We start from the raw sequence: 17,067 nt of genomic DNA on the forward strand, positions 1-17,067 counted from the left end.
CTGTAGGTGAATAATGTTGTTTTTGTTTGTGAACATTGTTGTTCATCGTTGATGATTTGAATTGAATGTAATGTAAAAGTTCTGCATTAAAGAAAATATTTTTCTGTCTTTGGGTGTAACACAAAGATATTTGGGTGTAATACGAAGATATTTGAATGTATTGTTTAAGAATTTTCGATGTATGTGTGCTGATAAGTTCTGCATAATTCAAAACTCTTCTTCCTCCTCCTCCTCATCTCCTGCTGCTTCTTCTTCTTTTCATCATCATCATCATCATCTTCTTTTTTTTCTTATTCATCTTTTTTTTTCTTTTATCTTTTCAATTTTTTTCTTATTTTACTCTTTTAACAAGAATAAAAACAAAAATAAAAAAACAAAAAAGAAGAAGAAACACATAAAGATGATTAACTTACATTCGTTCAACTAAAAGAAAGAAAGAAATAAGAAAAAAAGAACAAAAAAATGCAACATTAGAGGAAACAATTTTTTGTATTTGCAGCAAATTGGGGTGTAAGATATTTGGGTGTAACACGAAGATATTTGGGTGTATTGTTTAAGAATTTTTTGCGTATGTGTTCTGATAAGTTCTACATAATTCAAAATTCTCCTTCTTCTTCTTCCTCATCTTCTACTGCTTCTTCTTCTTCATATGCTTATTTCATATTCTCATAATTCTTTTTAGGAAAAAAATAAACAAAGAAAAAAATACATAATATGTTGTAAAATGAATAGAAAGAGAAGGAGAAAAAAATGCAGTAACAACAACAGTAATAAAAAAACGGCGATGAAGATGAAACACACAAAAAAAGAAAGAGAAACTCAAAGAAGAAGGAGAAGAAGAAGGAGGAGGAGGAGGAGGAAGAGGAGTAGGAGGAGGAGGAGGGCGAAAAAAAAAACGACGGTCGTAGTTTTGATCGAGGAAGAAAAAGAAGCGTCTTTCATAATAGTGAGTGAGCGCGCTATGAAAACTGTTAAATAGCGTGCGTGTTAACATGTTCGTATGGGTGAGCTTTTTTTTTATTGGGTTTAACCCAACTTATATAACTTATAAACCAAAAACGCTTGTATGTATAGCAGGTCTGTTATCTTTATCACTCTAACTCTAATTTTTTCGTCAATTCTTAAATGATATTTATTTAAATATAAATTTAATTATATATTATAATTTGTAATTCACCTGTGCTATCTTTTTTTTTTTACGGTCACATATTTACTAATTTAGATATCCGAGTATTTAAGTCGATGCAACTGCCTTAATCAATCTGGATTGATTTTGATTCATTTAAAAATATATTTATTCCATCCAATTTAAACTCACTAAATCTCATCAATTCAAATATATTTTTTCTCTAAACACAAATCAACTTAACTTGGGAAAATATCATCTATTTAAACTAACATCTACTCAAATAAAATTACGAATAAAGTGACAATTAAATTTTTGAAAATTTTGACTTTAGACTAATTAGCCTTTTTTAAAAAAACTATCAATTTAACTTTTTACAGTAATAAACAGTAGATATATTATGTTCTTTTATTAATTTAACATGTAAAACTTAACAATAATACTTTTATGTACCATTAATTATTATAACGTGTTTATTTATGTAACATTATTATATAAATAATAATTTCATCTGTTTTAGTAAAATTTGTAATAAATAAAAAATAATTGATATAAATTATATAAAAATTTAAAAAATAATAAATAATTTATTATCTAAAACTAGAGTATTTTTAATTGAATATATATGACTATAAATAATAAAATATATGAATAATTTTATTTCGTTTTGCGCGATTTATTAAAAAGACATATATCTACTGATTATCATAGTGGATAATCTAATTGATATTATTTTATTAAAAATTAATTAATTCTAGATTCTAATTAATATTTTTTATTAAAAATTAATTAGTTCTAGTCAAAATCCTCCACAATTTAATTGACACTTTACCGTAACCTATTTATTCCGTGAAAGAAAAAAAAGGTGGGAATACATGTGACTATGGGAGAGGCCGGCCCTTGGTCCAAGCTCCAAGGAGTTGGTCACAGCTTAAACTGTCCACTATTTATGCCTATTTTATTTGTGGGCTCCGTTTCATTTTGGTGCTATTCCCACTCACCTGAATCTTCAATATTAGCCTCACTAAAGTTCAACAGAATATTATTACAATATTACAAATACGAAAGGAATCTTTATCAATTCCTTTTTCTTTTTTTGACAAAAAGATTATACACGACAGAATCTCCAACATGCCAAGAAAAATCATATCCAACCTGTTTGGAAAAATTTCCTCTCAGACTGTAATACTTTTGTTTTTAAATAAAGCCCAAAATAGTTTTATCTATAGAATACACTTTTAGCATTTTCTTTCCTTATAGCTTGTGGGTTATGGTTCGCTTTCAATGTGTCACTGTGTGATTTGAAGTTTGTCACTTGTTCCATTTTGAAAATTATTATGTTATGTCACAAAATCTACTTTTGCCTTTTCGTGCATGCTTGCATCTTTGTACAAGTTTGTTTAATTAGGTTTTCCTAATAGTTGGTGAAAAACTTTTCTTTTCTTTAACGTGCTGCGTTTTGATCTGTTCTCATACGTTGACATTGGTAATTCCTCTTGTTTTGAACTATTATTATATCTATGCCTTAATGTTATGTGGACATGCCTCAAAGGACACTCTGTTTTTGGCAGCTGTATTATATCTTTATATTTATTTCAGTCAATTCTCAATTCAAACAATTACATGTTTACTTTTTTGCTTTAAGTGAATAATTGAAATTTTAAATTTTATACTCATATTAAGATTTAAAAAAAAATCCAGATGTCATTACTTAATTTGAGAATTAGATGTAAAAAAGACTTTACCTAATATATTTTCTCTTGAAAACAACTTTAATTACTTTCAATAATTTTAAGCTTAGTATCAGATTCTAACTCATATCAATATTATGTGTATATTAAAAATTAATTACTATATTAAATATTTATATAAATACACGTTACAATATAAAATATACAAAAACTATTTTTAATATAAAAATAAAAATAATATTTTGGTTGAGTATTGATATTTGAAATATATTACAGTATTATAAAAATTATTCAATACACTCCCACGTGTTGTAACACGCCTCCACATATTAGTTAAGATAGTGCCATGTATTCAACACGTTCTCACGTGTTGGCTAGAATATTATCACGTGTCTAACACGCCTTTACGATTGCAACACGCTCTTCACGTATTGACTTTTTACCTATAAAATTTATCTACTTGTAATTACACCAAATAATCTCATTTAAAAAAAATATCAATATTTTTTTATATAAATAAAAATCAATCTAAAATATATATTAAAAATAAATTAAATAATATATATTTATATATAAATACATAGTGAATAATTTAATGATTAATTTTTATTATGTATATGACATTTTTAAATTCCTAATTGACAATTTGTCATATTCTAAGCTGTAAGCAACTAAGCATATATACAACGATTACTACTTTTTGACTTTTTGTCGTTTCTTTTTTTTTTTTAAGATTATAGTGTCAGGGTTTTTGGAAAAAAATAAAGGTTAATTCTTTTGCTATTGCTTATAGCCCAATTGTTAAAATTTTCTAAGAATGCTACCCAAAAATGTTCATATGACTGGTCATGAATTCATTATCGAAGTCATTGTGGAACTTGACCAAAAAAGAAACTAGCATGGCCAAAATGAATAGTTCGCACACAAAACGAATTAAGAGGCATAGGAATAGGGTTTTTTTTTTGTCATGGGCATAAGAATAGGTTGGAGACCAGGTTTGCGGATTGGGTTTTACTTCTAGGGCTTGGCCCATGTTCAAAACATAAAAGAATTAAGAATTGAAAAATTGTAAACCAAAAATCACAAAATTGAAAAATAAAACGGGTAAACATTTTGTTCTGCCACCGTGGGATGGGAAGTTCTCAGACTATAAGTTAAGCCTTAAACTGATGGAAAATTCTACCGTGCTTATAAACGTTTTCAGCATAGTATGCTGATTTTGCGTGGCAATATAGAAGATCGACACGTGAGGAAGAGAATGGTTGTGAGACGGAGCATAAGCAGCATCCCGTTTTACAAGAATAATTATGTGTGGTAGTTAGTTTTATAAGTAGTTGATAAGATAATTTAAAAATTAAAAATAAAAAATATTTAAAAATAAATACAAAAATTTTATAAGTTAATTAAATTTTAGAATATATAAAATTTATAAATTTAAATGAAATAAAATATTAAAAAAAGTTTAATTATTTTATTAGTCCTTATAGTTTTACGAAATTTTTAATTAGGTTTTTATATCAAATTTTTTTTTCAATTAGGTCTCTTTTAATAGTAATTGACTTAATTTTATAGGAAAAAAATTAGTATAAAGACCCAAATAAAAGAAAAAAAGTGTAGGGACCCAATTAAAAAAAAATTGGTGCAAGGACTCGATTAAAAGGAAAAAAGTACAAAGACCTAATTAAAAATTTCGCGAAACTATAGGCCAACAAAGTAATTAAACCTAAAAAATTTTATTATATTATTATTATGTGTAACAAAATTAAAATAAACATTTATAAAATAATTATTTATAAATTGTTCATACCCTGACCCAACACTGAGGGCTAGGACCAAATAAGATAAAAAGGCCCAATCCATAGATTGACCTCCCCCCGTAATCGACCTCCTCACAAGAGGTCGGATTCGATACAAGCTCCACCCTAAGGAAGTCGGGAACAAGGGTTAGCTGGCAAAATAATACTTATTCACATAAGTAACTACCATATCTCAACTTCCCTATGATAAAGGGACATTTATCCTCTTTAAAAGATGGAACTATTTCAACGGTAGTTATTGGTTCACCATATAAATACACTGACACTCCTCAGGTATCCATAAGTTCTAATATTCTCCAAACTTGCTTAGACTCTTGCTGACTTAAGTATCGGAGTGTCTTTGCAGGTACCACCCCCCATTCTCTCGCACGCACACAAGTCAGATGGGCAAACCAAGTCAAAGGGCTCTCTCCTTCACGCGATTGGGCCAACCCAACGAGTCCAACCCATTAATCTCCGGTTACCCATCTTAACATAAACATTATATAAGTGTATTCATTTATTTTTTTAACAGTATTTAATTTGAAGCAAAGATAAACATTATATTCAAAGTATTTTTTATCTTCATGCATAATTTTAAATTTTATATTCAATTTATTAAATTATCTTTAATTTTATTACTTTTTAAAATTATTAATTTATACTTTTATTATATTCATGTTTTATCGATTTTTAGCAAATTGAATGTGGTTTGATATCTAATGGTCTCGATTCGATATCTAATTCATGTTTTATTATATTAATGTTTTATCGATATTTAATTAGGTTCTTATACTTTTTTTTTCTTTTTAATCGAATCCTTGGACCAATTTTTTTTAATTGGATCCCTACACTTTTTTTTCTTTTTATTTGAGTCTCTGTATCACTTTGTTTTTTAGTTGGGTCCCTATAAAATTAAGCCAATTACTGCTAAAAGGGATCTAATTAAAAAAAATTAGTGCAGAGACTTAATTAAAAAAAAAATATAGAAACATAATTAAAAGTTTTACGAAACTATAAAGACTAACAGAATAATTAAATATTTTTTTATATTTTATTTAGTTTAAATTTATAAATTTTATACATTCTAAAATTTAAATAATTAATAAAATTTTTATATTTATTTTTAAATATTTTTTATTCTTAATTTTTAAATTATCTTATCAACTAATTATAAAACTAACTACCACGCATAATTTTTTACTCTTGCAGAACGGGATGCTTCTTTTTCTCTGCCTCAACCATTTCCACCTCCACGTGTCGATCTTTCATATTGCCACGCAAAATCAGCATACTATGCTAAAAACGTTTGTAAGCACGGTAGCATTTCCCTAAATTGATTCATGAAGTTGCACTCAAACTTTAAAGTGATCTTTAAAGTTAATAATTCTTTAATTTCATTCTTGAATTTACACTTCGAAACTCATTAATCCCTAAGGCGCTTTTCATTCATCGGAACATAAAAAATAACATCATTTTATATTTATTAAAAATAAAAGATAAAACAAAACGTCGAAACCCTTTTCCGCCTCCCCTTTCTCTTCTCCAACCCTTCTCCTTTCCCTTCTTTTTTCCTTTCTCCAACATGAGGTCTTTTCTCTTTTCCTTTCCCTCTTCTTTCCCAATCCAAAGCTCCCAATTTAAGCTCCTTTCTCTTTTCCTCCTCCAAAACTTTGCATGCATTTATTCTTGGAACATGATTGCACTTTGGAGCTAAGCTGTTTACTGAAGATGTTTTGCAATTCCTTCTTTGTTTGACTGAAATTTTTGTTTCAGTAATTTATTTCATTAGTTTACTGTCTCTATGTATTTATTATTCTATATTGGGTGTATGAGGAAAAATAAAATGAGGTAATGGAGTTAGGAATTAATTTTGAGATCAAGAAGGCAGAAAAAGATAAAAAAAGACAAGAAAAGGAGAAGCAGAAAGAATAGAGAAGAGATAAGAGTATAAGAGAGTAGGTTGGGGAAGGGGGTGTACAGTGTGGCGCCGTGACGGAGGCCAACGAGATGCCACAAGAGAGAAAGGGGAAGGGAAGGGGATTGGGTTGGGAAAGGGGAGGAACAGAAAGCGCATTAAGAACTAGTATGAGTTTTGGAGCACAAGTTCGAGGATAAAGTTGAGTAAGTATTAACTTCAATGATCATTTTGAGACTCGCGTGCAACTTCGAAGACTTAACTCTATCGACTATTGAAAAAATTACATACAACTCAAACCTTACGATATGAGACCAATTTCACATTCCAACATCCATAAAAAATAAGTGAATAAATATTATAAGATATCAAATTCAATTCAAAATCTTAAGTGTTAAATTAATGATTTCTCATTTTATAAATTCTACATTTTTTTTATCTTTTTTAATGTGGGGCTAATTTTAAATTTCATCTCATCTCTAACTTTAACACATTTATTATTCTAGCTAAATAAATAAGTACACATTAACAAATCATATTTATAAAAAAAGAGAGCACACATTATTTTAAAAAGGAGTTTGCTATCTTGTTTCCTAAGAACATTGGTTAAGCATATCATAAAAAGAAATAAAAAGAAATATTTTAAGAAAAAGCTTAAGGAGTTAACGACAATATAAGCTAACCCAAGTTAATTCTTTGTATCTTTAATTTTAAAATTCGAAAAATTAAAATAGTGAAGAGTTGTTTTGTCTTTTTTATAACAGACCTCCTGTTTTTTAATTAGTTGGCTTTAGTTGATTACTCTCTTAGTTAATTTTTTAGCAGAATCGATATTTTAATGCTATTTATTACAAAAATAACGTTTTTAATATATTAAATATATCAAAAGCATTAAAATATTTCCTTCTATAGTATGCTTAATCAATACCTTAAGGCAAAGATACTAAAATCCTTTGAGAAATTAAATTCTCTTGTTGAAAGAGTTTTATCTAAAATTCTTGAGAATTAAAAAATATAATCAATAGAAAAATAGTAGAATTTGAATTCTTCTAATAAAATGATTCCAAATTCACTTTAATCCGAATACTATAGTTTTTTACAATACATATTACTTAAAAAAGAAATTCTAAATTGCTCACCAAACTTTTGGTTCTCTTAGGTAGCGTTTGGTGGAGAGACAGATACTGAAAGACTGAGACTGAGAGACAGAGACTAAGAGACAGACTAAAATAAGTTTTAGTATTCTGTTTGGTGCCAAGTGAGAGACAAAAATTGAAACAAGAATAAAATTCTAATTTAATTTACACAAAGGATAAAATTAAAATTAATTAATTAAAATGAGAGTATTTTAGGTATAAAATGTTATTAAAGTTTCAGTCTTTGTTTCTAAAAATATCAGTTCCATGTGTCCCTACATTTTGGAGACACTGAAATACTGAAATTTTGGGGACAGAGACAGAAACTTTAATACCAGTCTCTGAGCCAACAAACATAATATTGTGTCTCAGTCTCTCAGTCTCTGTCTCAGAAAACAAACGCTACCTTAGAGCCTTTTTATCTATATATGAGCTCACAATAGTAATGTGTATTGGGAAAGAGGGATTACACACGTGTAGAAGGCTTTGGTGTATGTCCTTTCTGGTTCTCATTTGAGTCGTGTTTATGGTGGATTAATCTTTCATTTTCCATCGGAGTGGGGTTGTATAGGGTCTAAAATTTGGCAATATATCTTCCAATTTCATTATCATGATGATAAAAGTTTTCACTTCGTAATGAACACCAGGACCACTACTATACTTTACGAGTTAGTGGATACAATTATACATACGAGCAACAAAAAGGACCTTTTTTTTTTTAAGAAACAAAAAAAAGAAAAGCACACACACTAACACCACCACCACAACCAACAACAACAAAAGGACCACTATCTCTTGGACAGTCTATTCCTATACCACTAAAAATTTACACAATTATTAAGAAGAATAATGGCAGATTGGTAGTTATGTTAGTTTGAAAAGAAAAGAAAACTAGCATAGAAAAGAGAAAAATTGATGAATTTGGATAAGTAAACTTAGTAGTATAATATATGGACAGACAACTTTGGCAGTAAAATCTGACAAAATAGAGGTCATGTAATTCAAAAGTGTTTGATCCACCGCTATAATGTATATGTACATAATTATATATATATGTTGTTATTTAACATATTTTTATTATATATGAGGGTCATTTATTTATTTAAATTATTACAATATTAGAACTATCAAATTGTCTTAAAAATAAAATGATTATACTTTTACCTTTATTTTTAATATAAATTGTAGAATTCATACAAGTTTTTAACTAAAACGTAAAATCAGGACATAAGCCACGCGATTTATATTAACCGGATCTATGTATAAATTCTAGTTTCTACTTAGGTTTTAAGGGTTTTAAAATTGTAAGCTAAAACCCAATCAATCACCACAATTTAGGTGAAAAGTTTGTTGCAGCGTGAAACACTAGCAAAACCAACGATTTATGTGGAGATGGCATAAAAGTAATATAAACACCACGATTTAGCAATGTAAGGAGACAAAACTCGACGAAAAGCAACGATTTAGTATATGGATCAGAGCATTTTGATGGTATAAATAAACTAGAGTAACGTAAAAGAGTATAGTATAGTTAAAAAATTGGTGATAATTTCTTAATACTTGTTCATTGTAATGGAGAAATTAAAGAAATTAGGAAGGCTGTAACTTTTACCAGTAAAAAGAATTCAACTGATATGTTTATCAAGTCGTCCACAACATTTAGAGTTATACAATAATATATTACATAAAAATAGTGTATATGTAAGTTTTGGAGAATTGGCTCCAAATCCTCATTCTATGAGTACATGGGAGTTTCAAGCTCAACGCCTGTAAATTTACCTCCGACAGCATTGGTGATGACATCTCATTATTGTAAGTTTTGGATTATGCATGCGATATAGGGGATAATTGCATATTTGGTGAGCTTGCACTTGCAATATCATCACCTATTGGGATGGTTGAAAACTCCATGAATGTTAGAGAGGCAGATCCAAGAGAAGAAGCGCTCGGTGATCATGTTGATGAGGAGCCCCATACAATTGGGGTTGATAGCGACGAGGAAAGGGAGACTATTCCAGTGAGACAGACCAGTCGTCCATCTGATGGTTCAGCCACACAACAATACCTTCCTCATTTATTGGCTCTCAATCAGCAGAGATTTTTAGATTGGGTTATAGGACTGGCAAGGCGAGTCGTCTCAGGCTCTTGCACTCAATGAGTTTAAAGTTGGACAATAATTTCAAAATAAAAAAGAAGTATTCTGTGTGAAGAACTATAGCATTCCATATGAAGTTGAGCAAAAAGTGTTTGAATTAGATCACATGAAGTATCATAAAAATTACAAAGAATTTTATAATGGGTGCAACTAATTGATTCAGGTTATTTTTCAACAAAAATAAAGATATTAAGAAGTTAAACGATACAATTAATGCTGCACATAGATCAAATAATATCCGCATTTGATCTATATTTTGTGGATATTATCCTATCTGCAGAATGATCAGATTTTTTGCCGTCCAATTACATTTTAAAGCTTCTTTAATTATACATTATGTATACTTCTCTCATGCCTCTGTTAGGGATCAGATTCCACAACTTATTTCTTTTGTGCTACTCATTAATTAAAACAATAACAAAGTGATATATATACCAATATCATCATCCACTTATTCTGGACATATATACTGCAAAATAGTATAAAGAATCTCGATGCATCGTCTAGCTATAAGATTAAGAGTTATGTTAAATGTAAATTCTTTTAGAAACTCTACATATTACTCCTATTATAATGAATATGAATATTAACATTATTTTCTCCAAGATTGATAGGTGGTACACATGTGATGAGTATCAGCAACTACTACAATATCTTTATTGTAAAAAAATAACGCAATTATAATTACTTTAGATTGGATAGTTCGCATATGTCTTTGTACATTGATAAATTTTATGTACAAGATATATTTGAAGTGGGAAATGAAGAATGTATCAGAAAATGTATTTTGTGTGTTTATATAAGATAAATTTTTTATTGTTTAACTTAGTTGAATTTAATTTATAAAAAAAATTCTAAAAATATATTTTTATTGCATAAAAAAGAGTTTTATACTTAGAATACATCATGTCAACATAAAGAAATTTTGGAGCACATCATGTCAAGATAAAGGAATTTTTTCAACTGAAATATTAAAAGAAACATTATTTAATGGGTAAAAAAAATAATCTATAAAAAAAATTTAGATGTATAATATTCTAAAATATATAATATTAAAAAAATTTTAAGTATACCAAAAGGCAAAAACTCACCTGCAGTCGACTGCAGGTGAAGTTGCTTCTGGATGGCTGACACGTGTTACTATATGGTTTAAAAAAAATTGGTTTATTTTATATAAATGGTTTATTTAAAAAAATCGGTTTGAATTGGACCAAGTAGTTATTTTTATTCCCTTCTTCTTTGTTTCGCACGTAAAATTCGTTCTCTTTCAATTCCTTTTTCAGATTATATTTCTTAATCAAATTTATTATTTCAAATGTATTTCTTAATTTATGTTTTTATTCATTCCTCTGTGAATGATGAAAATTATTTAATAAATACGTACATATTTATGTCATCACACCATTTTGATGTTCAGGATCATAAATACCAAGATAATTTATGGCAATTTCATGTGATGGATGACAAAAATGTAATTATGGTATAACGTAGACTAGTTGATAGCATGAGCATTGTTGAAATTTTGGCATGAACTCTTTCATATTTGTTATATGTCTCTTTAGTTGGTGATGTTATAGTTTATTGTGATGATATGATGGTAGTTTAGAACACCAGTTTCAGTTTTAGATACATTTGAAATTTTTCCTATAACATTATTGGAAGTGCATCACTTTACAAAAAGAATTTTTCCATTATTTCTCAACAACATATACATATACAAGTCCATGCTTTTCATCATAACTTAACTTCCACTCCATTTTAGTGGCTTCTCCCTCTTTATTTCTTAGTGCCATCTCCCACACATTTAAGTAATTACATTGATCTCTCTTCTTCAATTCATGCCATATATGGCTTCTTTCCTTGTTTCTCCAATCCACAACCACCCTACCACTACCTTCCCATGCCTAATTTTGCATCCAACAACACCTATCTTCCACAACCCACTCTCTCTTCAAAACAACAAACTCTCTTTACCACAATCCTTCATCAAATGTTCTATCTCAAGCCTACGTCCCCGAGACCAGGAGTATCTGCACCAAAAATCAAGAGAGGAGGAGGAAGAAGAAGAACTTGAAGAAGAAATTCTTCTCTCCCATGAACCTCCCTTGAACCAAGTGTGGAAACAAATCCAAGGCTCCAACGACTGGGAAGGCCTTCTAGACCCCATGAACCCACACCTAAGAAGGGAAATTATCCGCTGCGGCGAGCTAGCACAAGCATGCTACGACTCCTTTGACTTTGACCCTCACTCCAAATACTGCGGCACCTGCAAGTACCATCCCTCACACTTCTTCGAGAAGCTTCTCATGGAAGAAAAGGGGTACACCATAAGCCGCTACCTCTACGCCACGTCCAACATCAACCTCCCAAACTTCTTCCAAAAATCTTCCATGGCCAGCGTGTGGAGCCCACACGCCAACTGGATGGGATACGTGGCAGTCTCCACCGACGAGGACGAGATCCAACGTCTCGGACGCCGAGACATCGTCATCGCCTGGAGAGGCACCGTCACGTACATCGAGTGGATCTACGACCTCAAGGACATTCTCACGCCCGCAAACTTCACCAACGACCCAACCATCAAGATCGAGTCCGGTTTCTATGACTTGTACACCAAGAAAGAAGACGCGTGCAGCTACTGCTCCTTCTCGGCGCGTGAACAGATCTTATCTGAGGTGAAACGTCTTGTGCAGTATTACAAAGACGAAGAACTCAGCATAACCATAACAGGGCATAGTCTGGGTGCTGCTTTGGCCGTACTAAGCGCTTACGACATAGCGGAACTCAAACTGAACGTGATCGAAAACGGTGATGTAACGGCCAAGATTCCCGTAACGGTTTTCTCGTTTGCGGGGCCCAGGGTTGGGAATCTGAAATTCAAAGAACGGTGCGAGGAGCTTGGGGTGAAGGTTTTGAGGGTGATAAACGTGCATGACATGGTTCCAACGGTTCCAGGGATAATAACGAACGAGAAGTTTCAGTTTCAGAAGTACATAGAAGACGCGTTGAGTTTTCCGTGGAGCTACGCGCATGTTGGTGTGGAACTTGCGTTGGATCATAGAGAGAGTCCGTTTTTGAAGGCGACGGGTGATTTAGGGTGCGCACATAACTTGGAGGCGCACCTGCACCTTGTTGATGGTTACCATGGGAAGAAGAGGAGGTTTAGGTTGGCTTCCAAGAGGGACATAGCGTTGGTGAATAAGAGTTGTGATTTCTTGAGGAGTGAGTATGGTGTGCCGCCGCACTGGCGACAGGACGAGAACAAGGGAATGGTCAGGAGCCGAGACGGGCGGTGGATCCTGCCCGAGCGGCCTAGGATGATGGCTCATCCACCGGACACGGCGCTTCATCTTGAGCAGGTCCTCAAGAGCCACCTTAATAATAGAGGTGCGCATATAGAAGCCACATAGTTTCAATGTATTTCTGGTTTATACATTTTATTGTTCTAAAATTCTCATATCATAAAGGAAAAGAACTAACTTATAGAAATTATCACTATTATATATTATATATGTACACTAAAATCAGTTACTAAAATTAGTTATTAGTATAAATTACANNNNGACGCCAAATTGGGAATGTGGATTATGACTTGCATTCCATTACCTAATGGAATTAGCGAATCTCATCAAGTCATCATCACTAACAACTAGCCCCTAGATACAGAGTAGTGTGCCCTTGTACTCTTTATAATGTGTGTGTATATAAGTAGAAAGTACGTGGAACAATGCTTTCTTTTAATAATTTAAATAATAAGTTAAAAAAAATTTAATTTTAAAATTAAATTTTAAATTAAATAGATATAATTCTTATTTTAAATAATTAATAAACCTGAAATGTAGTTCCTTGCTGGCATTTTTTATTGTTCATCTAATAAAATAGGTATATAAATGAGATTACTTTTCATTACAAGTTGTGATTATCTTCTAGACCTCTATTATTTAATGTCTATTTTTTTAATTTATTTTTATAATAAATTTTAGCTATTTAAAAATTGTTTATTTTTATACTTTTTAAATTAAATATTAATTTTAAAGTTTTTTGACAAATTAAATAGCATTTTCAAACACCATAGCTATATTATCTATCTTTTAAGTCATAACTGCATTGTTCCCAATTTTTTTGGGTTGACAACATTATTGTTTCTTAATTATGTCTATATAGATTTGGGGTTAGTGATACTTGATGAAACCCATTTTTTGGAGTCAAATATAAAAATCTTCTATGAAAACTTAAATTTATACACCTGCAGTATAAATTGATGACATATATGGATTTGTATGAGACCATATCCGATCAAATTGACTTTGGTGCTTTATATGCCAACTTCTTGGGGTCATATATAAAACTTTGAGAATTTAGTTGTATATGGATATCTGATTACCATAAAAGGGCAACCCGGTGCACAAGCGTCCCGCGTTTAACGCAGGGTCCGGGAAAGGGCCGCAACCAAGGTTGTAATGTACGCAGCCTAACCTGATAATTATATCAGTGGCTGTTTCCACGGCTTGAACCCGTGACCTTGAGGTCACGTGGAGACAACTCATCCGCTGCTCCGAGGCTCCCCTTCGGATATCTGATTACCATAAAGGAATTAATAAATTATCATCCATATATATATATATATATAATTGAATATAATATATTAAAATTAAACTCAAATTTTAAACTCTAAATCTCATTTGCTTTTAGCTAATCTTGAATCGTAAGCTATTTAAATTCTGTTTTTAAGCTGAATAAATGAATAATATATCTTATTCTAGATGCTTTTGATAGAAAAAGAGACTTTTTAATGAATTGAATCTCAATCACCCCTGTATAGCTAGCAAGCGAAAATTAAATAATATGTTAATAAATAATATGCTAAAGTTGTAATTTGAATATACCTGACTGATATCGAACATTATCACCTATATATGTATGGCATTTAGTATAGGAGTGATGTCAAATACAACGTAAACGAAATCACACAAAAAACAGTGGGAAAAAAATTGAATACAACGAAATGCATGAGTGGGAATGGAATAACAGGAAACAACTGCGTTCATGTTCTTGTATTTGTTCATCTGGATTTGGAGTGTGGTATAGATTATCTACTAATGATGAATCATCCTTGTTAGATTAAAACAATACCAAATATACGTCTCACATTTTTATTCTTTCACGAAATTAAATGAAGAAATAAATGAACTCTTAATTTAATTTGTTTTTTTTATTTTGGTTAATTTTGTTAAGTACTTATTTTAATCTATGATTGGAATGGAGCATCTACCGCACTGTTATTATGCTTCATTCGGCCTTCATCACTAGCTGGTTGTTGGGACCAAAAGGAGACAATATCTATTTTAATTTATGACAAGACAACTAGAATAAATGGATTCTAATTACACTATTGGAATACCTGTTAAATGCGATTAAATAGTTCATAATAGAAAATATAACGTTAACATGTATTCTATAACCACCTAGTTTAAGAATATCATAAAAAATGTTTTATTAAAAATATATATTTTATATTTTAATGCATTGAATTATTAAAAATTAAAATTATTTTATTATTATACTCTTAAAATATATCGCTAGAAAAAAATAGCTAAAAATCAGTAAAAAGTTCCCACCAAATTTATGAATAAAATAATTAAAACCTCTCTCAGTGATTAACGTATAATTTTCTATGTTTTTTGCATAGACAAATTTGTCAATACATACCCTAATTGAAATTTCAACTTATTTAATCTACTTACCCACCACCTATAATTTAATTGCAAATTTCCATACCCAACAAAAATCTAATCTCATAAGTCCAAATCTCAAGTGTGATCAAATGTTAATTAGTATTCGGTCATAATAAGAAGCCAAATTAGAATTATTCAATAGTAGCAACAGAGTTTGGCAGGAAAAACTAACATCTACTACATTATCTCATTTTTTTGTACTTTTGTATCCTCCGTCACTAGGTTTATTCAATTCAATAAGCACAGTTGTTAATTAATTATAAGTTGTAAGGTCCGTTTTATAGTGAGTTAATAAGAAGGTGCCATTTGACTCTGTTGTTGACGGGTGTGATGGTGTTTGAAATTTTCTCTGTTTCGTCTCTTTTCTTCTTCACTTTGAACTGCTAATTTTTGGTTTATTTTATTATTATTATTATTATTACATACTAGTGAATTGATGCTTTGCTTAGGCATGAATACTAATTTTAATCAATCAAGAGGAGGATATATTCCATCTCTTTTGTATAGTTTGATTAATTATTAAGGTGACTAAAAAAGTGAAGAACAGAGAACCAATATGAAAATCCAACCTTTTTCTTGTTCCTTCTAGCATTTTGCACAACAAGATTATTATACTACAAATTATTCTCTGATTGGACACCTCTAACAGAAACTTTTCACTGTTGGTGCATGCAGGTTCTGAAACATTTCTGAAACTTTTCATATGGCTAATGCACATATTCAGGCATATGAGATTGATTCAGCTAGTGGAAGATATTGTATTGTTGAGAGAGTAGTGCACTTCTCTCTAGTCACAAAGATTTTGTGTTAAATATACCCAACAATGGAAACTCCATATAAGTAAATATAATTTCACTTTTTGTCCATTTCACACATATGCATTTTTTTAAAAAAATTATCCTTTTTAATTTTTTATTTTTTCAAAATGTTATTAGGTGTGCAGATGAAAAACTATATGTGCCAAAATTCCAGGTTTCCAGAAAAAGAAAAAAAACTCTGAGTTTGGGAGTTGAGTTTATTCCTTTTTAAGTGAGCCTCGAGGACACTTTGAAAAGTTTGAAAGAAAATAAAGAAGTTAATTAATTAAATTCTGAATAATTACCCAAATCAATCGAGGATTTTAGAATTGGACATTTTAGTCCCCAAAAAAAATTAATATACAGATTAATCTCCAAGGTTTTACTCCGTCAGATAAATCAGTCCCCAATTCATTTTTCGGCAGTGTAATTACCCAAATCAGTTCCCAAAGATTTTAAAAACGGACATTTTAGTCCCCAAGAAAAACTAATGTATAAATCAATCCCCAACGTTTCTCTCTGTTAGACATAATAGTCCTTCGTCCAAAAATAAAATAAAATAAAATAATTATTATTATTAATTGCACAATAATATTGTACTATATTTTTTGTATTTTTTGGACAAAAATAATGATAAATTTATTCATTAAATTCTTATATATATATATATATATTCACTCAATAATAATAATAATAATCATAATAATATTAGA

General features: G+C 30.3%; 1 protein-coding gene across 1 annotated transcript; it reads left to right on the plus strand.

Moving 5' to 3' along the window:
- The first annotated feature begins 11,579 nt into the window (after positions 1-11,579).
- Positions 11,580-13,317, plus strand: LOC107477291 (phospholipase A1-Igamma3, chloroplastic). Its single transcript, XM_016097284.3, has one exon. It carries the CDS (start codon positions 11,661-11,663, stop codon positions 13,230-13,232), a length of 1,572 nt encoding a protein of 523 aa, XP_015952770.1. The 5' UTR covers positions 11,580-11,660; the 3' UTR covers positions 13,233-13,317.
- The last annotated feature ends 3,750 nt before the right edge of the window (positions 13,318-17,067 follow it).

The sequence above is a fragment of the Arachis duranensis genome, chromosome 3 (genome assembly GCF_000817695.3).
Source record: "Arachis duranensis cultivar V14167 chromosome 3, aradu.V14167.gnm2.J7QH, whole genome shotgun sequence".
Lineage (NCBI taxonomy): Eukaryota > Viridiplantae > Streptophyta > Magnoliopsida > Fabales > Fabaceae > Arachis > Arachis duranensis.

Bases quoted from the DNA above. Each gene is read 5' to 3' on its own strand.
- LOC107477291 (XM_016097284.3), top strand. From the start codon at position 11,661: ATGCCATATATGGCTTCTTTCCTTGTTTCTCCAATCCACAACCACCCT.